The 22,755-nt window shown below is 41.1% G+C and overlaps 1 protein-coding gene across 2 annotated transcripts; it reads right to left on the bottom strand.

Annotated features, from left to right (window-relative positions):
• Nucleotides 1–442: 442 nt before the first annotated feature.
• Nucleotides 443–16,390, bottom strand: ercc6 (excision repair cross-complementation group 6). Of its 2 annotated transcripts, none has more exons than XM_044373291.1 (22): nt 16,305–16,390; nt 15,484–15,686; nt 15,141–15,369; nt 14,598–14,718; nt 14,375–14,489; nt 12,301–13,015; nt 10,857–10,988; nt 9,942–10,100; nt 8,940–9,075; nt 8,520–8,690; nt 8,169–8,345; nt 6,830–6,946; nt 6,236–6,331; nt 5,330–5,548; nt 4,708–4,818; nt 3,975–4,094; nt 3,672–3,766; nt 3,000–3,145; nt 2,243–2,848; nt 1,949–2,117; nt 1,780–1,858; nt 443–1,684 (listed from the first exon to the last, which is right to left on the bottom strand). In XM_044373291.1, exons 2-22 carry the CDS (start codon nt 15,662–15,664, stop codon nt 1,259–1,261), a joined length of 4,320 nt encoding a protein of 1,439 aa, XP_044229226.1. In that variant the 5' UTR covers nt 15,665–15,686; nt 16,305–16,390; the 3' UTR covers nt 443–1,258. The 2 variants fall into 2 exon arrangements, with proteins under 2 accessions (XP_044229226.1, XP_044229225.1); XM_044373290.1 differs by lacking the exon at nt 16,305–16,390 and adding an exon at nt 15,983–16,280.
• Nucleotides 16,391–22,755: the final 6,365 nt, after the last annotated feature.

Here is a 22,755-nt window from a genome sequence, read left to right as displayed (position 1 = left end):
AGTGTGTGCATCTGCTTCCTGTCAGCGCCTTTCCTCTCCCATCCTCGGATGATTGGTTAAATGGCGAAATGAAATTATAGTCTCATGTTCGTTGGTTCGGATTAATTTTACAAGGAAAGACTAACTAGGTTTTTGCCTATTTCAGATTCATGTGCGCTCGATTTCTATTGTTATCTGCAGGACATTTCAGGACCTTGGTCAGCATCACACTTCCACTCAGGTAAAACTCATTCTAGGACAGGCACTTTGAAATTATATAAAACAACTCTTTATAGAAATTGGTAAAATAGGTGGAAAGATGTTGCTTTGTTACTCAGTAATCTGCATTTATTGGCTAATCAGCTACTTTAAAATGTTATTATTTATAACAGTGTTTCGTACAAATTCAATAGTCCTTCCTCTGCTCCTGTGTAGGTTTCAAAAAACCAAACGAAAAAACAAGTAGTTACAGAGGTTTATTGCATACAATGTATGCAAAACAGCACAGTGTACTTTAAATATGAAAAAAATATGAAACATGACAGCTAAATGACTCAGCTTTTGCCAATATTTCATTGGAGGTACATTAGGTCAGTTCAATAACATTTAAAGTCCTTCTCCCCACCATCTGCATATTTGTCCATAAAAGAAATGTCAGTCATTACAAAATCTACCAAAGTCTATGTTGATTTTATTTTTTACAAAATGACATACTACTCCCCAAATTTTATTTTACAGAACCACATTACAAAATCTGTTACCAGTGAGGCAGTTAAGGTAGACACGTATCTCTGTGTAAATTATTACTCAGGCTAATACAGTTTTAACTTTCAGGTAAATATGAAACAAGTAAATTCAAGTATAACCAGGTACAAACAGAAACAGAAACACAAGTAATTGCAAAAAGTGCTTGGACAAGCACAAAAATAAACCCAACTCACATGCAGGTGAAATAAATATGACATTGTAACAATTTTTCTCTTCAAGACTTAGTTAACTGATTAACTAATAATCTGAGTTTATCAGCCAACCCGCTGTTCTGTAAAATGACTCTAACAATATGGTCCTTCAATAAAACACTGTAATGATGTGAAAATTACCCATTTTGCTCCAGTGTGGCTGACAAATTATTGTGAGAAAACACATCTCATTTGGCAAAAGGTAACAAAAAAAACAAACAAACAAAACAACAAAAATATATTGTGGGTTTGAATCTACAGACTCATAGCTAACAAGGACTCAAAGATACATCAAAGATCAGTTAACCCTCTGCTTTCATTCAGCGAAAGCGCTCCTTCAGTCTCCAGATCCCCTCCTGACCGGAGGTTCTATGAAAGTCACAGACACTCCTGAGCAGCTCTCTGAAGACCGGCGCCTGTTCCTGGGTCAGCCTCGGTTTGAAGTACTCCAGTACTTCATGTGTGCTGGCCTGTCCGTCCACATGCGCCTGGAACGCTACAAAGTTGCGCAGATCCACCAACAGCTCATCGTGCTCAGTGGGTGGAGCTGGGGGGGAGCCAGCCTCTTCCTCCTCTTCTTCTCTTTGGCTGGAGGGCAAGCTGAGGTGATTACGGGCTCTCATCGTAGCCAGCAGGGAGGAGGAGGAGAGGGGGGCGGAGCTGGAGTCAGTTTCTGCTCCCTCCCCGCTGAAATGAGCCCCTGAACCAGGCTTCTTTGATATAGGCTTATTTACAATAGCAGCATCCTAGACAGAGAAACAGATCAATTTAAACAACATGGCTTCATAAATATATAACACCTGTCGTAACGCTAAAATCTTAATAACAATACCGCGGTTACCTTGCATTTGTTCGGAGTAGGGACTGACTGAACAGAAGGTGTAACCAGGAGAGAATTCTTCTTCTGTCCAAACCGTTTCCTGGAGAGCACAAGAGGGAAAAATTGTTTGTGATAAATGAGATTAGTGAAGCTCTCAGCAGCCTCAGACTGTGATTGAGAGACTGCGTACCTTGCAGGTGGTGGAGGAGCTCTATTGAAGGCAAGCCTGCACTGCTGACGAGAAACTTTAAGGGCTTTCAGGGCATCTTTGGCCACTCTGTTTGCTTCTGCCTCCACCAGAACATAGTCAGGATTAGAGGACTCCATGATGGTGTCATGCTGCATCACGCTGTGGATACCTGAAAAAAAAAAAAAAAAAAAACAAGGAAGGAAAGTCAATGGCCAAAAAAAAAAAAAAAAGTCAACAAGAAAATGAATAATTTTGTCTGAATTATTAAATAAATCATTGTGCACAAAAGCCTACCAGATTTCTTGAAGAGCTTTGCCAAAACATAATCGTCTGATTTCTTCTGGTCCCCGGCCTCGTCTTCACTCTCCGCTTTCTTGTAGTCCCTTTTCTTCACCAAGTGAGAGATGCGCTGGCCCTCGAAACGAGCATCCCTGGAGTGTTTACGTTTCTTATGTTTGTGTCTATCTGAGTCAGCTGAGTCGCAGTGCTTCCTCTTTTCCCTGTGTTTCTGTGGGCTGGTCAGGGCAGAGTCTTTGTCTCTGTTTTGGTGAGAACTGGGTGTGTTTGAGGTTTTGACTGCTGGTTTCACTCCACCCCAGTCTCTGTTATTTTGTCCTGCATGTTGTGTATTTGCTGATATATTTGGCTCTACATCCAGGCCATGTCGGTTGGTGCTTTGAATAACCGTTGGAACAGCTGGTTTACCCTGAGAGTTTTTACTGCAAGGCGAGGTGTTTCCATCTCTTAATGCGGGAATGTTTGTTGAGGAATGTTTGTTGTCTGCAGATGTTTCGTTCTGGTTGGCTGTGGAGTGTTTGAGTGTTTGGCCGCTGTGGTTTACAGTGTTTGATGGCCTTGGTCTAGCAGGTTTCTTGGGTGCCTTGACATCAGAGCCTGTACCTGTAATGAAAATCAGAACAAAACTTCTGAGGTGAATTTCTTTAAACTTTTTTTTTTTTTTGCAAAAGATTCAAATAATCTAATAATTGGACAGTAAAAAGTGTTTTCTGGTAAGTGCAAAATGGACAAACAAAAAGAAAAACCTGCAGACCTGCAAATATGGCGCTGGTCTCTGTTCCTTCAGCTCCATTTGGGTCAGACAGAGTGAAGAGCTCATAGATGTCGTTAGACTTAAAAAACCGTCTTTGTTTGGGGTCCTTTAATACACGGTTGGTCAGGAACTGTTTGAAAATTTGCCTGAATTACAAAAGATAAAACACAGCATTATATTCTTGTGTGTAATTTGCTATTTTACCTCAGCAGGCAACAATGATCCTCTGTCAACAAAGAGTAGTTTGGCTGATGGATGAGAAAATTAGTTAACCTCACTTTTGTAGGTATCAAAATAGAATCCCTGCAGTTCTTCTAACTTGCTTTTTGAAAGCACTTTACAGACCCAAACCAAACAGAGCAACAGTTTAGAAGTCCTACATTGGCCATTTAATAATGCAAGAAAGCTTTTCAATTACTGAGAAATGGGATAGAGCAAGTAGTAAAACAGCAGTGATGTGAGCAATTAGTCATGTCATTACCAATATTCCTGAATGTGTGAAGTCGATGGAAAAGGCAACTAAAGTGGAAGGCGTGAGAGAAAGCAACAACACAATTCCCACTAATGGATTTCTTTACCTCTTTTTATGGAGTTCTGGGATTGACTATCATGTATGAAAAAGCGTTCACAGCCAAACATTAGGGAAAAAAATAGTTAGAGATGTTGTCTGACCTGTGGTAGATTTTCTCTTCGATGGTTCCTGCAGTCAGCAGTCTGTAGATCGTCACTTGCTGCTTCTGACCAATCCTCCATGCCCGCTCCCGTGCCTATGAACAACAACACACATTAAAATAAATGATAAAGATAATATGAAGCACACACTCAAGGTGTTTTTAATTTCATGATGAACAAGCAGCAGGAAAAGCTGGTTTCCAACTGGCAATAAATGTAATTTTAGTGTACAAATAATGCAGCTCCACAAGTGACAACAATAAAAATCTATTATAAATAATGGACTTAGTAAATGTTATTTACCTGTGTGTCGGTACTGGGGTTCCAGTCTGGGTCATAGATGATGACTCTATTGGCTCCAGTCAGATTGACTCCCAGGCCTCCAACTTTAGTGGTCAACAAGAAGATAAAAATGGATTTTTCCTGCAAAAAAAAAAAAAAAAAGACAAAGGGAAAAAACAACTGTCAAAATAAATGTCCACAATTTTATACTCCTTTTGATTATCACTTTGAGGAATAATCTATAGATAAAATTTAAAAGATTAAATAGGGGCAGTATTTTTAAATATTCCGTTAAACCCTATATAGAAATATAGCTCAGTCTAGACTCAGTTTTTAGCTATTTTATTATCCCTACGGGGTAGTATGAAGTCATTTTTTATTGACAATAAAATTTTACATTTTGCTGTGATTTTGCATTAGATTATAAGACATTAAATTCTACTTTTATCATGCAATTTCACCAGCAATCAGAAAGTGTAATAACAGCTAATTAGTTCCAATTTAAAATCTAGATTGTAGACACTGGAGACAGTTCATGATAAATAGTAATAATGGTAATCATTATACTTTGTGATACACTCATGTATCTTTATTTTGATACAAAGACAATAAGGTACATCCAGTTTAAACAACAGATTGGCATCAATTAGTGTTTCCACCTCAGGCTGAACAGGGTTCCACTGAAACATTTGGTCCCTCAGGACAGGATTTTCGAGGGAAACACTCAGGGCCATTAGGGATGACTAATCCTCACCTCGTTGTAGCGAGCGATGAGGGGCTGTCGGGAGGCTATTGTGGTAGTGCCATCCATTTTTAGGTATGTGTAGTTATTCTCTCTCACAAACACCTCCAAGATGTCCAACATCTGGGAAGGAAGGAAGATGACAGAGAGGTGAGGAGAAAAGGAAGGCAGGGAGAAAAACAGAGTGAGGGAAAAAAAAAAAAGAGGGGCTGGAGTTTGGATTATCTCTAAAAGGATTAAAGCAGATTAATATTACATGGACAGAGATACTGACAGGGAGGGTCTCAGGTTCCCTCTGAGGTATAATCTCATTGCTATTGACTGCAACAGCTGGGGCCTCTCTCACATACTCTCTCTCTCCCTCTCTGTCACACACACACACACACACACACACACACACACACACACACACACACCAATTTTACAGGCCCATGGGTCATAGGAAAGCAACAGTAAATACAGAAACAATTACAAAGTGATAATGACAATAAACCAGTGAAGAAATGACATGTCTTGCCTATACAAAGACCCAATACAATTAAGAGTAAAAATATGTTCTTATTTGTAAATTAACTGCTATTTTAGAGCAGTGATCGATGAGTAACTCAGAAAGTCAGAGCAACGTGTTCCTAACCTGTCTAGACTGCGTGAAGAGGAGGACTCTGTGGCCTTGTTTGAACCAGAGACGCAGCAGTGACTCCACAACCATCAGCTTGCCGGATCGTTTCCAATAGCCGAAGTGTTCCTCTTCAGTCAGTTGGTCCTCTGGGATTCCCCTCAACATCCGGGGGCCACCCGAGAAAAGGTCCGGGTGGTTACAGATCTTACGCAGCGCTATCAAACCTGAGAATACCTAAACAACGCAAAAAGAAGGGGTGCACAGGTTCTCAAATGGACCGGTACTGGTGACAGGTGAATGTTATAAAAATCTTAGAATTTAGGATTTTTCTGCATTTTTTTGCACTTTTAAACAAATAAACATATTTAATTTAGCCTACAGGCATGAGTTACATAATTTATTTACGGACAATAAAGGCCGTGTTTCTTGATGAAGGCCCTATGGTCACTGCATTAGTAATGGTGGTTAATGGACTGAGAGTGACCACTGAATATGTCCAATCTGCTGTGGTCACTCCTGGCTCTCCAACCACGTCCATTTGGTCAGTGGTGATAAATGGTCGAGTCTCTCTCTCCGGGGTCTGGCTAATGTGAGAACAGCAACTGTACAACCTCCTCAAAAGGGAGCATCTTAAAAGACTACTAAAGTCAAGCTATTAGGGGTTTAATAAAATTTACAGTGCGGAAAAATGAAAGATCAACACCTTGAAGTCTTAAGTATAGTAGAGTGCATGAAAACATGCGCATATGCTTGTGAACGATGAACTGAAATTCATCAGTTGGGGGGTTAAATAATGAATAAGGCTCGTCTTGTTCCTGGAAGTCTTCTCCTTGGCAGAGAGTCGTGCCCTCCTTGTCCTTATAATGCAACTTGAGTCAACACAACATAGCCTAAATGGACAAAGCATAAAATAAACCTTACCTGCATGTCCCCGTTAAGTATCTGGTAGACCTCTTTGGAATCTAAGAAGCTCTGATACACCTCCCGCTGTTCCTCTGTTAATCTACAAAACAAAACCTATACACACACACACACACACACACACACACACACACACACACACACACACACACACACACACACACACACAGAGATACACAGGGCAGTGTAAGAGTGTGTAATGAGCAGTGAACACCCCCCTTTAAAGCCCCTTGATGAAGTGCTGTGTGTGAGAAGAGAAATTAAGAGGGAAGCAATGTGTTTTTTGGAGCCTCACTGTCCTGAGGGACTGACTTAATGAGCTGAGGTGGACTGAGGAGTCAACCAGCGTCAGCCGCGAGGACAGACTGGAGACCGGCCACCTTAATAAATACCTGCTCCTTTTACTTTACTAGGACTTTATTAGCTGGCTTCACCTGACAAAGGCCATGCACATTCATCAAATAGTCCTTAGACGTGGCACATGCAGTCACATCCAATCAGATAAAACACCTCCCCAGCTAAGAGATCCAGGCAGGAGAGACTGTTCAATACTTCGACGGAACAGGGTCAAATGTCTTACAGTATGATGAATACCTGTTCATTTTTGTCAGGTAAGGAGAGGTTGGCCTTGACGTCTGCCTTCATTCTTCGGAGGAGGTAAGGATTTATGGTGTCCCGCAGCACACATGCGCACTTAAATGCCGTCTGGACCTGAAAATTAACAAGTAAACCATTTAGCACAAACAAACTGCCGAAAAAACAAAAGCAACATTCAGCTCAACCTGTCAAACAATCACATCAACACTCACACCTGTCAGTGTGGATGTTTCCTGAGGCATGATTGCCGTTTAGCCCCTCTTCCGCTCTCTCATCACCTCCCTCATGTTGCTGTCCCTTTCAGCAGTGCGAGCCATTAAACATTGATCAGAGTGCTCTTGGTCTCGAGGGACGGAGCCTTCCTCTTTCATCAGTACTACTGGCCTGCTCCTTTGGAAACAGAGGGGGATCGTGAGAAACACGTGGTCCTTCCCCACACTAGGAGCCCCATTGCAAATGGCCTGCTACACCTTATCCAGAGTCAGCGCTAAAGGCCAGTTAGCTCTTAAAACATTAACCCACTGGGGGTCCACAGAGAGATCAAAGAAACCCTCGGCAAAGCTGGAGGGGACAATAACAGGGTGGGATTTAGGGCTCAATGGAGGTCAGAGTGGAAGTGAAGGTGAGTAGGGCAGCAGATGATACTGAGTGGATTCACATGGGGGTGTAAACGCGGGCTTGGGTAATGGATCCCACATCCACACACTCACTCAGCCCCACCTCTCCCATAGATGTTTTTATGTACATCTAGTTGTACACACATCATCTGAGGGCCTGCTTTGCTGCACTGAGAATTTCAAGAAGAGGATAAGGCAGCAGAGCTTAGCCTTCTCTGACCATTTAATAACATTAATAATTAGTAAAGGTTTTTATTATCGACAGCGGAAGAAGCATCAATAGCCAGCTTAAATAATTAAATCCATACAGTCAGTGGGTTATTAACGATTGGACACTAATGACAAAGGGCTACAATTTAGCTCACTGGCTCTCCACTTTAGCCTCTCCCTCTCTCACACTCACTAGGGATGTACTGAAGTTCCTTTGCATGGACCTACATTATCCTGCACTGCACTTAATGGCTCTGTTGCTCCACTATCTCTCTCTGTCTTACTTTCATCTCCCTCTCCAAAACTGTGCATGTGTGTGACTGTTGTTGTCAAGTGACACTTCAGTCCTTCATTGCTCCCTCTCTGTGCTATGGTTATGGGATTACTTGTAAGGTGTTTGCCCTAATGCCCAAATCATGCAATACACCTGGTTCCTGAGTGAGAGGACAAATTCAGGAGCAGAATTTGAACTAAATCCTGGTTGTGCATTTCTGTGTGTGTTCCAGTACCTGCACAGGTGAGGCATTGCTGTATCCTCCCATGGTGATCGGCACCGAGAACTGCTCCATGAAGACAGGCAAGGTACCCAGTTTGCCGGGGAAGACAAAGTCAAACAGAGACCACAGCTCCTTCAAATTGTTCTGCATAGGAGAGCCTGACAGGATGAACCTGTGGGGAGTGCGAAACTAGACAGAGAAAGAAGAATGTAAGATATATTCCTAAATTATGATATGATGTTTCATTAAGTTTAATGTTCTGAAGGTAGGAAAACAAGCAATGGTCATTACTACTGACTGGATCTGGCTAGTGTTGTGGTTGAAATTGTGTGTGCAGACATGTGTCTGTGTGTGAAACAATACCTGTTTGCAGGCTGTGGTAACTCCAGCATTCGGATTCCTGATCTTGTGTCCCTCATCCAGTATAATATAGTGCCAATCATAGCGTTGCAGGCTATCCAACATGTTCCTCACCGCTGAATATGAGGTAATCAGGATACCATGACATGCCGCTATCTCTGGAATCAGTTTTTCCTGCAACAGAAAAAACAGAGACACAAACATTTATCAGGTACGTTCTTTGTCTGAGGAATTCCTAACCATCTGTGGTATCTTGTACTTTTAAAAAGTATTGAATTAGAGCATCTCCTCCTATGTGGTCTGAGGAGCTCATAGTGCGTTAACAGACCTCTGGTGCCCCCCAGAGGAAAAAAATACCCTGTAGAAAACTTTCTAGTTCAATAACGAATATGAAAATCCAACACAGAGAAAACACACATTTACCTTGTTGCTGGTGAAGGAGCCAGTTTCATGCAGAACAGCCACTCTGAAAGGAGGCCACCAGGTATGGAACTCCTTCACCCACTGGTGCATGACTGTAGCCGGACACACAATGACTGTGGGACCCAGACCAGCATACCTACAACCAAACACACACAGTAGAGAGTTGTTTAATCCCAAACCTGCGATTTAAATCTTTAAACGAGGGAGTTCAGGGTTCATTAAAGAGATAACCTCAACAAATTTCATTAGCAAATTACATTACATCATTTCTGTACCAAATTATGTAAGATACAGACATTTTCCAGGAAGTAAAAATATGAAAATGTGCATATATAATGTGTGATGCATTCAGACATGATGAGGAAGCTGATGACTGTGCACAAGGATGATCTTACTTTAAAGGCTAACTCCAGTGATCACTCTTTTTGCTTTATAAATGACTCAAAAGAAGGTGCATGGCAACCCAAAACACACACACACACACACACACACACACACACATTAAGATATACTAATGGGCTGGTATGAACTTCTGCCTTGTGGAAGCTATTGATACCGGGCCATAATTGAGTTTGCAAGCAATCAATTTGTGGGCGACTATAGTAGACAGAGTATTGACCATCAGGGAAGCTCCACCTACTAAATGCATGAGTGTTTGTGCAGTAAAACCAGACTATCATCACTGCGTCATGTTTTCCACAGTTCATCAGTTGTCCCACGCTTGCTCCACCCCCATTTCATGAGTCCAAAATCCCTTACAAGTGTTCATGAAAAGACTCGCTCTACTCTAAGACACGTTCTCTCAAATGCACACACACAAACAGTGTCAGTGTTTTCTCTGATGTCTGCAGTAAGAAAGTGAAGAGTCTGATAATTGAAACATGTTTAATAATTCAGATGAACACTCTCAAGCAGAAATCCACCTAATCAAATATTCATACCATACAGACACACAGTCTCTGGCCACAGATTGTGTGCATGTGTGTGTTTGCGTATGTGCACCTGTAGTTGGATCCTCTGGTCCTCAGTTTGCTGTAGCTCAGTCCAGCCAGAAAGCTGATGATCTGGATGGTTTTACCCAATCCCATCTCGTCTCCCAGGATGCCGCCTGCTTGCTGACAGTGGAGTTCCCACATCCACCGCACACCTGTCTGCTGGTACCTGATCATGTGAAACACACGCGTGCAAAAACTTGAAAACTCATGCACACAAGCAACTATGGACATCCAAAAGCACACACAGGAGGGTGAATCCCAGTAATCAGACCGTATATGAACTAAAATATGGTTCAATTATGCTTGTCAGTAAGCATCCACACAGTTCCTAATCCCTACCAGCTACAGGAATAACGTGTGGCAGTGATTAATATATTATTATTATATTATCAAATCCAGGCAAAAAAAGCACATCATTTCTGATACATGATGACAAATGTGGTAGTTTGAGAAAGACAAGGCCAGTCAAGAGGCATAATTGATATTAGAAATTAGAGGTTGGCTTTCCAAACCTACGTTTATCGACTAAACTAAGCTTCAAGTGATGCCACAGTTATTCACAGTTAGTTTACACAGTTAGTTTTAAAACAACAGTATGACAAACAGATTTTTTTTTACAAATGACAACTTGTGACCTATAGTAGCAGAAGAAGCAGTAGTACAGTAGCAGTAAATGAATGAAGTTTATGGCGTCCTGATTAAATAATCTTGGCTAGTCAGTATAATTTCACAACGGGTTGTTAAGCGCAGTGGGTGTTGTAGACTAAGATAACAAAGGACACAAAGTGCACAGATTTTTATACACTAAATGTTTGACAGCTATTAGTCAATTACTATCACTTCCTTAGTTGACAGTAGAAAACATTTGCAACTGACTGTATGGATAGTTGAGATAAATCTAAACGCTTCATTATAAACTTACTTGTACAGTTTTTTCCACAGGAAACCAGGCACTTTGAAGCCTTCGTCAAACTCCGCATCACTGTCATCTGTGAGCTCTTCGCCTCTTTCCCTCCTCTCCTCCCTTTCTCGAAGCCGCTGTCGCTTCCATCTCCTAGTAAGAAAATGAGTGTATACTGATGAAGTTATAGCACAGACAGCTCCGGCACAGGCCTTACTACAGCCTTTTCCTGTTATCTAACATTATGCTCCAAAAGAGTGAGAAATGTTAAGTGAACTCTGTTTCATGTTTCATGACTTGACTGTCTACCCGACCTTACACCCGATGCATGCTGGGATAGCTCCAGCTCCATGCAACCCATAACAGGGCGGGTATAGAGAATGGATGGATGGATTTTCCATTTACCCACAGTGATTTATTTTAAGACTTGCCTACACAGGTGAAAGGATGGCAAATGTTTTGAGTTGTTGGTATTTCCCTTGAGCGGTGGAACATCTCTAGCAAAAAGGGAAATGTAAAGGAGAACAGTTTTAATAGTGCAGGAGAAAGGGCAGTTAGAGGCACAGTCGTCGCGCAGCAAATTAAGATTGATACAGACAATTAGTAGTGCGAGTTCCCCAGAAAGGTGTGAGGTGGAGAGGATAAGAATCCATCTTCATTTGGGCCTGGTCCTGTCACCCTGCCATGAAACTGGTCCTTTAGCTGGGCCTGGGAGACCACACTCTCTAATTAAGTCAAGACTAAGCATTGGTTCAGTTAATTACACTTTTCTGCCCCCACTCCACCCCCCACCCAACTACAAATACTGCCCGCTCTAATAATATCATTCCTCACATAAGCTAGCCTCACCATCCATGCCGTGTCTATGCTGTTGAATTGACATTCAATCATTGTAGTGTAGAAAAAGGACACATGCCAACACAATTTATTTGGCAGCTATAAATATGAAATCTCATTAGGGCTGCTCTTCCATTAATTTGAGCATTAGAGTGAGTGAGTGTATAAAACCATGTGCAGGAGGATAATTAGGCCAGTGTGAGAGCAGAGAGAGAAGAAGAGCAGGGAGTGAATTTGCTTAGTCAAGAAACAGCTGCCAATCTCATCTGGGATTAGCTCTCCTTCTGCACTATGGAGCCAGCAGAAACCAACTGCTTTTCTCTTTAACTAAAGGGAATAACAATGGCACATTTGCACCACTGCCATTACAAATGTTGTGCAAACTTAAAGGCTCAATCTGGTGTTTATTGAGCATGTCATTTACGGGCACGGTTGTCTGCATTCTCTGAAGAGAAAGACGAAACTTTTGCACCTTTGCATCAAACCGAGACTCACAACAAACCTACAGTTCACAAACTGTAAACACACTATAAATATTTACAGTTGCCTGATTTATGTTAAATTGGGGAAATAACAAAAATAACAAAAAATGATAACACGTTTATAGCAGATAGTACAATGATAATACCTTATTCGTTGTCTGTAGTACTCCACATCTCCGTCATCTTTGAAGTTTTTCTTTTTGCTCTTCACATCCTCCTCTTCGTCTGAACTCTCAGGGCAGTATTCTTCCTCACTCTCCTCCTTTTTCTTTACTTTCTTCCTCCCCTTTCTTTCAATCTTTCTCTTGTATGGTTTCAACTCATACTCTTCATCATCCTCCTCCCCAAAGCCCTCCTCCATGGCTTCTCTTTCCTCTTGTTCAGGATTTATGCCTTCATCACTGGGCAGGTACTCGGAGCCCTCGCTGTCTGTCTCCTCTCCCTCAGCGTGACGCTTCCTCTTTGGCTTAGGGAGCTGTGGCTCAGTCTTGGGTCGAGCCTTAGGATGGGCCTTCAGAGCAGTTATTTGGAGCTTTCGCATGCGCTTTTGCATTTTTTTATCCTTGGAAGAGGAACCAATTCTGTTTGTTTTTCCTTTGGCCTTCCCATCAGGACTCAGTCCAGAGCTCCTCTTCTTCAGAAGAGGTACTCTCTTCCTCTCAGTGGCCAACTTGGCTTGGTCAGCCAAGTACTGATCAAAGGCTGAGTCCTCAGCAAGCATCAGTTTTCGAGGTTCCTTCTTAACCTCCTTCTGCGGGATTCGCGTTCCAAAAGGAGTCATTTGTCCTGTTCGGATAAGCTCCTCCCATTCCGTCTCCTGAGCTGGCATGAGCATGCTGCCCAGCGTCGACGGCCCGGCCTCTGGTACCACACACAACACGCAGGGTTAGATAAAGGATAGTACCATTATCAAGTATCAAGGTTTTTTTTTTTTTTTTACCACGACTAACACCATAGAGAAATGTTTTGATTAGCAAGTCCCCATTTTGTTTGCATCTTGTGCACGTGCATGAGCATGAAAATGCAAGTGTGCAAGCAGGTTTAAATAAGGAAATGCATTGAATACATCTGTTAGGTACACACAATATAATTTGGTGAGAAACCAACACTTTTCGGTTACAACAAAACTCCACAGCGTACATAGTATGCAGCTATATTTAAATGTGTTTTTTCAAGCTTTTAATAAAGAGCTGGTGTACAACAATTTTTGAGTGATCATTAAATCAGCACTGAATCACATTTAGCAGAAGGCTGCTGCTACACTGCACTCTGTAGGCTGCAACTTGTAAATATTTTGCTCTAATGAGTGATGTCAAGGACAGTGTTTTCGGTCTGGTTTATGTTTATGTCTGGCCCTACCAAAACATAACATTATGTATTTCAAACTGAGTATGTGAAGTACTGGACATCCTGTTGCAAAGTGCTGGTATCAGTTGCTGTTACTGCAGCAAATTTATGCAGTTTGGTTATAAAATAAATCTTGGAGAACATAGAAAAAGGCACTGCATGGTGTATTGACGGCTGTGCGGAAGGCTTCAGTATTCGTGTACATCACTAATTTCCACAGTGGATGTATTCACCTCCGACACACCCACCAAAAAGGAGCAAGCAGATCTCAAAGACTGCTGAAAACACTAAACAGTGCTGGGCAGCAAAATAATGTTCAACCAGAGAAAAATATTTCAAAACTAATTGTAACCCAGTTGTGTGCTGCAAAACGTCAGTGGACACATCAATGTGAAAATGTTTTGCAAAATTTTGTGACATTTTTCTAAATACAGCACACATCTTTCAGCCAACTCTATAGTTGACATATAGACATATTTTGGTGAGGGTGTGTCAGAGAAAGAATCTACTCAAGATGTAACATGTATGAACACTTTGATATTTCACACAGACATAACAGCAGAGTGCATTACTCAACCACCAAATATGTATTTAAGCCTTTAATTACAATGTTCTCTGACAATTCCTAAAATGAGGAATGCCACGGAATAACTTTCTTAGCCACCTTAATTACAACAGGTATTAATTCTCTGCTTTGTTTTGATACATTTTGGGCAGTGCTAAACATGATCCTGGCTTTAGAAAGCTGTGCAGCAGCACTTGTTTTGCATTATGTGACTTTGTTGATTCAGCCCATTAAGGATTAGACCATAGAACAATGTTTTTGTCAATACATTTAAAAGAAATCAAATGTTAATAATAAAGTCACCTCACCTTCCTCTCCATCATCCTCTGCCAAAAGCTCAGCTTCCACCCTTTGTGTGTCCTCTCCTCCCAGAATGGCCTGAAGTCGCTTCTGTTTAGCTCTAACTTTCTTGAGCTGTTTCTCCTGAACCAAAAGGCATTTTCATTGTCATCATCAGTATAACACTATTATGACATAATCATGTAAACAATGTAATTTTAACTTATAGATTTGTCGATCATCGTATTTTACCTTATTCTCTTTCTGTCTTTTGACAGATTCGATCTTCCTACAGATGTCTTTACTTGAGGCAGCATATGGGGACAGCTGCTCAATGATCTTGTTGATATGCTTCAGAGATGCTGTAACAGACCTAAAAGGAAAAACAATTACATAGATTAAGATTCATCAGCCCTCTTAAGGTTGGTTCTGGTTTTCTAACAAAAAACAAGCTTCCTGGGAGGCAACTGTAGAAATTGGCAGCATCTGTTGTACATTTATTGTATGTTTTCCTCATCTAAGCTTCCTTAGTGATCCATTTAAGATCACAAAACATATTGTTTTTGTTAGACAAGAGAAGCCTTTTATATATTAAAATTCTGATGAGGGCAAAAGCTCAACCATGGCACCAGCCAATAGAAAAAGATGGGTGGAACTTTGTACCACTGCTACTGAAAAAGTAAAAGTAACTTCTGACTGAGGAAAAAGAGACTGAAGGACGTTCATAGGAACACTTCATACACAGATATGTGTGGCAAGAAAAAAAAAACAGTTAATACAGTTATTGTCCTTTACCTGACATCATCTAGCACAGACTGGTACTCCTTCTCCGCCTCAGCTTTAGCAGCAGCCTGACTGGCCTCCTGGATCGCCTCGTCCACTTGCAGCAGGACACCTTGCTCCAGGACATCCTGGTCGTAGACAGCCACACCAAGACCCTGCAGTTCATCAGCCCCAGAGCTGGCAGATGCTGCTTGGATGCGCTGGCGGTCGATCTGCAGCATGGCTCCAGACTTCTTGACACCTAAAAACACCGCAGATGACAATAAATTAAGACATAGACAGGCAAGGACTGATTCTTTATCTTTGTGTTTACAGTAAAAAGATATCAAACTTATTCATAAAGTTAATTGCTCACCGCTGTTGCCCTCCCCAGGTCCAGTGTTGGTTGGATAGGCTGCAGCAGCCTCAGAGCCCTGAGAGCAAACTGCTGATCCCCCAGCAGCTCCATCCTCCTCTGTCCCTCCCGGGGTAAGAGCAGCACTAGCTGGGCTGGAGAGGGAGGAGGGCACTTGGTCCTCTGAACCGTCTACTGGCATGATGCAGGTGTAGACAGACAGTCTGGGGGTCAACCAGATGTCAAACAGACAGTGTGGTCAGTTAGATCCATCTCTCTGCTCAGCTCTGACAGTGCTGGACAAAACAATAACATTATTTTTGGTTTCCTAAAGCTGGGAGCTGACGTTAAACTACACACCGAAATGATTACTTATCGCTGGATTAGCGTTACTTAGATAACATTAAAGGTAATGAAGACCTAAATAACGTTAGATAACGTCCTTACACGCTAACGTTACTTAACGTTAAATTGTAAACTAGAGGGAAAACAGATATTTAACAGTTATTTCTAATAATACCTGCTCTTCTATCCAAAGAAAGCACTTCAGGCAGCGATTAGTTAGCTTTCCTTATAGCGGGTCATATAAAGTTGAGTTAGAAACATTAAGGTATGTCTCCCTGCTTTCCATTGTTTACGTGGCTGAGCTAACGTTAGCCTGCTAAGCTAATAGTGAGCAGAACATCATCAGCTGTGCAGCTCTGCCTGCTCGGCTTCACTTAAACTACTCACGGACAAAAAAAATCATGCGACAGGTAGTAACTGCGTTATAAATGCTGTCTGTGTGATGGTGGGTACATTAAACCGAGTGTCGAGGCGAACATGACTAAGAAATTACTTACAAAACGTGCAGTTACACAAGACCACTGTCTTGGTTTTATGTCATCTTGCTTGCAAAGCTTCCGGTGCCAGTGAAATCATTGAGCTCGCTGTTCAATAGTTAACTTATTGGATAGCGACCTCTGCTGGTTCACAGCCGCGAGGCTCTTCTGTCCTGTAGATGGCGCCACGACACCACTAATTTTAGTGGAGAATTGAGTGTGGAGGAACTCACTGAACCTCATTTGGTCCCGTGAAAATGTCCTGGACCGCATTTTGCCAAATGAACTTCTGTTTTGTACAACCAGCTTGGGAATGAGTGCGACTGAAAGAGATGACAAGAGAGTTTGGCAGTTTTTGCGTTGCAGTCCAGCCAGACCTTGCATAAAGGCCCCAGCCAATAGGCCACACTAATTGTAAACATTTATGTTCCTCTGCAAAGCATCAGTCCCTTTCAGTGTCACTTTTTTGGAACCTTCATGGATGTTACAAATGTGAGCAGTGCCAAGTATTGCATGTTAGAGGAAATTTATTTTTCAGTGTTTGGCAACAATAAATAGAGGACTTAATTAAAATATCCCCTCCACCTTGCACTGGAGTGACCTTGGAAAGGCCAACAATCTTTCCAAACAGACGCATCTATATATGGACAGATATTGCTGTCAACTTTGGCTCGGAAAAGTGTAAGAAGATGGATAGACTTTTCTATCCTATTTGCTTAGCCACTTAATGTGGGTCACCCTCAGTGAAACCTCCCCAGAGACACTGGAGGGAATTTGAATGAACCAGAACTAAAAGGAAAGCGTGTCACAGTAAGAAAAATGCCTTTACTGGTGGTTAATTAGTAGAGGATTTACAGTGTGCTAAACTCTGATCGCTAGACAGACACACTGTGTTCTTTTAAGGTTGATATAAAGGCACACAGCTAGGGGTCAGAACAAGTCAAACAAACTATCAAGTTGCTGATGAATCACCTTTGGTGGGAAATAAGCTGATCCATTCACACTATGTTGTAACTGTAAGGTTGAGTTGCAGAGAGGAATCTAACCTCTATGTCTGTTGTTACCCCTCCATCCTTTGTGAAAATTGAGCACTACAGTGCAACTTTTATCACAGTGAACTAGGAGATAATAAATATGTGTATGGCTATGACTTTCAGATCATAATGTAAGGAAATGGAGTTGATAGATTGCATCAAGCTCACCGGATTTACTAGGTGGCAAAGCTGTCCATCTTAACTTTACATGTGTTCAAGCATTCATGTGTGAGCCTAAGCGTGTGTGATGAATCCTGCCTCCTTCTATGTAAGGGCTATGTGGATTTATAGGGTGTAGGAGGGTAGAGTGCAAATCCCACAGAGTGCGGGGTGTGTTGTTAACACTGCTGCTCTGTGCTGTGCTGCATCCTGACAGAAGAATAACAAGTGGAGCAAGATTTAAAGACTGAAAGCTTGGTGGGCTTGCTTTTCATAGAGTTATGGCTCCAAAACACGCTGAGTGTTTATGTGCATAAAGGGGTAAGTGAGGTAATGCAATGCACTGTAGATACACTTCCACAGGTGATACATGCCTCATGCTGTGTGGTGATGGAAAATAAAGTTGTGTTTCATCTGTTATCTCCTGCATACCATCCTCCCTTTCAATAAAGGGTGTTTTAGTCCATATGGCCTTCATCAGCTGCCTGGAACATGATGAATGTCTTGAGGATGGAATCATTTTGTAAAATATTGTGTGAGACACAAGGACAAGTGTCTGGGCGGTTTTTGCTTACATTCTTAGTCTATTACAGGGTTTTTGTGCCTCTAATTAATCTTTTAGTTAATTGTTAAGTGTGCAAAAGAGTCTGATATGTTAACTTGTTTTATTGCTGCGATGGATTATGGTAAACAGTTTTATGATAAGTTGTTTATGATCAGTGAGTTGTTTAATTTAATCTGTGCTTTGCCATTTGCACTTTTGCATTTTTATCATTCTTATGGCAACTTTCTTTACTGAAATACTCTGGTGTTTTGTGGTGTGTGCCCCATTTAAAAAGTGAAATGTGAGCATTTTATGTGGTTGTTTTCCCCCTTCAAAATTTAGATGTTCAATTTTATTATTTTCAGATTAGCCCTACTGGATTTGATGTTTTTCTGGCTCTAAAATCCACAAAAATTCCACTGCTGAAGGGCATTGTTTTCCCTCACACTTTGTTTCTCAAGTGAATTTAAGAAATTTGTTATTGAGCGCAGAGTTTCTTCTCGAGGAACACATTTAAACATGAAAAAATGAGCTTTTTCCAAGGAGATAATTCAATTGAATGCTGGTATGTAAATGCCTAAATGCGTACAATTAGTTGATCAACAGAAAATTAACTATTTTGATAACTGATAAATTATTTCATTTAATCGCCACATGTCAAGTGAAATATGCTAGTTTCAGCTTCTCAATGAGTATTTGCTGCTTTTTTCTGTTTTATATAACTGTAAAGGAATCTCTTTGGGTTTTCGACTGTTTTTCCACTATTTTTTGACATTTCTTAGACTAATCGATTAATCTAGAAAAGAATGACCAGATTAATTGATAATGAAAATGACTGTTTGCAGCCCTAAAATCAAAAATCCTTGTCTCCATTGAAACTCAGTATAATAATGAATATACAAGCATGCATGCAGGCTGCAGAGAAAAAGTTACTGTACATCACATTTCCATATGTCACAATAGACATGCACAAACATATTGTTAAATAATTTATTATTGGGTTGAGTGAACAGATCAGGGTCTAACTGGAAAGCAACAAGAACCATGATGTTTTCTTAAGCCGCAGACTGGTTAATAAATCAACATGAGTAAAGCCTCATCATTTCTATATTAATGTATATTCAAGCCATATTGTACTTTACACTTGTGTGGCCATATTGGCAGCGCTAATGTTTCCCATGTGTTCTCCTGTCCCAGTTAGTAGATATCCGTATGTGGGTCTGATAGTAATTACAGAGGTGGGCTGGGTTCTCATCCGGGTGCATCAGACCACTGCCATGCGACAGGAGATGCTTAAAGCATCTGCTTGTGATTTCACTCCGCAGCAGGTGTGTGTTTATATGTGTTTATACTTCTACACTACTGTGCTATTATAAACATCTTGAGACAAAGGAGTTTTCGGAGATGAACTATCCAAAGTGTTGTGCTTAAGGAAATGTGTTTTGGTCTTCATCTCCCTATAAAACTGTTTTAAAGTTCACATCAGTCCACCTTTTCCAGAGGGGTGTACTACGAAGCAAGATTAGTGGGTTAGAAAGGTATGTTGAAAATAAAGTCAGGGTTTTCAATGTCACAAAGGTGGCTCTCTTTTAACCTGGCTACATCACCATGGTAACTTATACTGCAAACTTAACCTGGTCCGGAGCAGGTTATGTTCCAAGTTTCGGCTTAAATCGGCAATAAAAAGCGCAGTCCTTTCACTAACTACCTGATTTGCTGCAAAGTCCGTTCAACACTGCTGGTACTGCAGCTATTAGAACACCAATTAGAAAACTGATTCATCTTTTATCATACATACCATTGATTTGATATGTCATATTGTAAATTTGTAATGGTGCAAGAGGTTAGGGTTACTTGCAGGATGGGATTTTGTTACAATATATCAAATTGTATTTCAAATAAAAAAAACAAACAAAAAAAAACTAATGAAGAAATACTTTGAAAAAGAATGTTTATCACAGATAATATTCAATCTATAATATTAATTTCACTTTGATTTGGCCAGAATCTAAAGTGATTTCCATGGATCCTTCATTATGGGACAGAGTCAGACCTGAATGCACTTCTTGAGTATAATATTTAAATCTGCTGCATCAAGTTTAAAGTTTAAGAGCTTTGGATGTGGGAGGTACGGAGAGTGCATTGAGTGGTAAAATAAGTATACAAACTATTTACGTAATTAATAAATTAATGAATTTGTTTTTTAATGAATGAATTTACATCAGCAATTTTCTGCCAGCATTCCTCTCTCGCCTTATTGGCAGCAACAGCATTGCTTTTTGCTGTGATAATGTATCTATATTATTCATAGCTCTCCGTTATAATGATCTGTTCCTCCTGACTGAAGTAAGCGGCACATGATCTGTCCATTTTGTGCGGAAAAAGAGTTAAATGACGCGCCAAATGCCCCCTTTTATAGGGACGCTCACATAGCCTGAAAGAAAGTTCCTAACCACCGTTGTGATACCACTTATCTCTGATCGCGAGTTTAGGGTTTGTTGAGCCAGTTCACACAAAGAAAGCCTGGGTATGTTGAACTTGCTTCGTAGTACACCCCTCAGGTCAAGTCATGTCGACATATGGCAGGGAGTTCACACAGAAATGTGTATTTAGCTGGACCAAACCACACCAGAGAGAATCTAGATCAGGCCTGTGTGGTACAGTGACATGTCACACGAAACCGCCAGAACCGCAGTGTGAGCTCAGTTTACTGTATGCGTACATGCATGTTTACATATGTGTGTGTTTGTGTTTCAGTATGTGTGTATGTATGTATTGCACTCCAGTGATAAATATAGCCTTTTCTTAGATGTGGCTTGGAGGACTCCAGCCAGTGATAGCTGTAGACCACAACAATGGGATCAGGACTGGTTTGGTGATACACAGTGGCAGCAGTGCCTTGACACAGAGCATGGCCTGAAACACAAGCAGAGACAATACATTGCAACAGATGTAGGCTTATTTCACTTTTCATGGAGCCGGTTCACAAATTGTTTAAACATACATGCCTAGTTGCCAAGATGATGATAGATGCTCCACATAGCTGCCCCCTGTAAAAACAGCAGTTCATCTGTGAAGTCTTGGAGAGAGCAGATAAGGAGGTTTCATGGGAGGGAAGATTAATGGACATCCAATTAAATGTAAACTTCCAACAATGGGAAAACCTTAAGCCCACCAAGTTTTGCTGCATCTCCTAAAGGTTGAGTTATAACTCTTGTGTCTTGTCTTGGTACCTCACAGGCAGGAGAGAGAGGAGGGCTTTTGTCAACTTAAAATGTTTAACAACTTACAGTCAGCCATAAGTAGTTGTAATCTTTTTGTACTCCAGGAATCAATGGTACCTCATATTAACACTACATATTGTGTACGTGTGTGTGTGTGTGTGTGTGATCCAGGTATTCCTGATGTTGTGGGGACGTAAATCTGTTTACACAGTCATGTTGTGGGGACTTGCCTCCCTTATGGGAACAAAAAACAAGTCCCGTTAATGTAAAATCATTAATTTAAGGGTGAAAACGTGGATTAAAGGTAAGGTAAATTTAGGGTTATGTTAAGCTTAGGGTTAGGCATGTGGTGGTTATGGCTAAGGTTAGGGTAAGTCTCCAGGAAATGAATGTAAGTCAATGTAATGTCCTGTGAAGTGATGGAAACACAACTCTGTGTGTGTGTTTGTGTGTGCGTGCGTGTGTGTGTGTAATCCCACTCAAAGTGATGTATGGCTCCCAGGGTTCCTCTCCACCTGTTCTATGCTGTGATGTCCTCTGAAATTTTTTTTGCAAACGCAGTGAATTTACCGTCATCATCCTCACCGCCTCCACCTCTCATTCCGCTCCCCTCATCCCACCTCTCTCCAGGCCTCTTTTTGTCATTCTACTATATGTGATGTCTTTATCCTCATAATAAATTGAAGTAGCATGTTCCAGCATTTTTCTCTAAAATACACCAGAATCAAAGCTCAAGCTAAATGAAAACTGACAAATTTCCATCAACCTTGTTCAGATCTATAATATCACAACTAAAGATTCCAAACATCAAATGCAATCGTGCTCAGTTTTCTCTGACTTATTTGGCTGCTTGCTGTAATTTTCCATGCCTTTCAACGCCAGAAGTCAGAGTCAGATTCTCCACATTTCTCTGTGCCGCTACCCTGTGGTGCTAGATAGGTTTGATGGTTTGATGCTATTTTGCCCACATGGGATACATCTATAGAGAACATTTGAACAGTCCTATTGTTTGTTCTGTGTTTGTTCTCCCTGTCTAATCAGACACATGTGCACCATCATCAGAAATGTGCACTGAACACAGAATTTTGGCTGGTGGACCTCTGCACACCAGAGACCTCGCCCGCTGGGCCATTAGCTTTATGGGAATTTGCAATAAAATCAAATGATAGAGCACAAGAACGGGAATCGGGGTGATGATGTACTGAATCAAGTGGTAGATTGCTGCAAGTAATCTTGACAAAGGTTCACAAGAGGACAGAGGGAGATAAACTTGTTGGGTATTATTGAAATTTGGAAACCATATTTCAGGAAAAGGGATGAAAAGATTTTGATTTATACTTTCACAAGACTGAATCAGTGGGGGCAAGATGGTCAAGGCCATGAGGATGAGTGAGTGCATGGGACTTATCTGGGTGACAAAAAGGTTAGATCAAGTCTCAAAATTCTCTCTTCCTGTCAGCATATTGAGCATACTCTGGATGTTCTGGGAACAGGAAACAACTCAACACTGT

The sequence above is a fragment of the Thunnus albacares genome, chromosome 14 (assembly GCF_914725855.1).
Source record: "Thunnus albacares chromosome 14, fThuAlb1.1, whole genome shotgun sequence".
Taxonomy (NCBI): Eukaryota; Metazoa; Chordata; class Actinopteri; order Scombriformes; family Scombridae; genus Thunnus; species Thunnus albacares.
Note: the sequence above shows the minus strand (reverse complement) of the source record. Positions and strands in the feature narration are given on the sequence as shown.

What these genes read in the sequence shown, in the direction of transcription:
- ercc6 (XM_044373291.1), bottom strand. Translation starts at nt 15,664, where the DNA reads ATGCCAGTAGACGGTTCAGAGGACCAAGTGCCCTCCTCCCTCTCCAGC. An exon ending in TACTACAGACAACGAATAAG is followed by an intron (nt 10,989 to 12,300) that starts GTATTATCATTG and finishes TTTTCTTACTAG; the next exon opens with GAGATGGAAGCGACAGCGGC. An exon ending in GCTCCTCCACCACCTGCAAG is followed by an intron (nt 1,859 to 1,948) that starts GTACGCAGTCTC and finishes TGTGCTCTCCAG; the next exon opens with GAAACGGTTTGGACAGAAGA.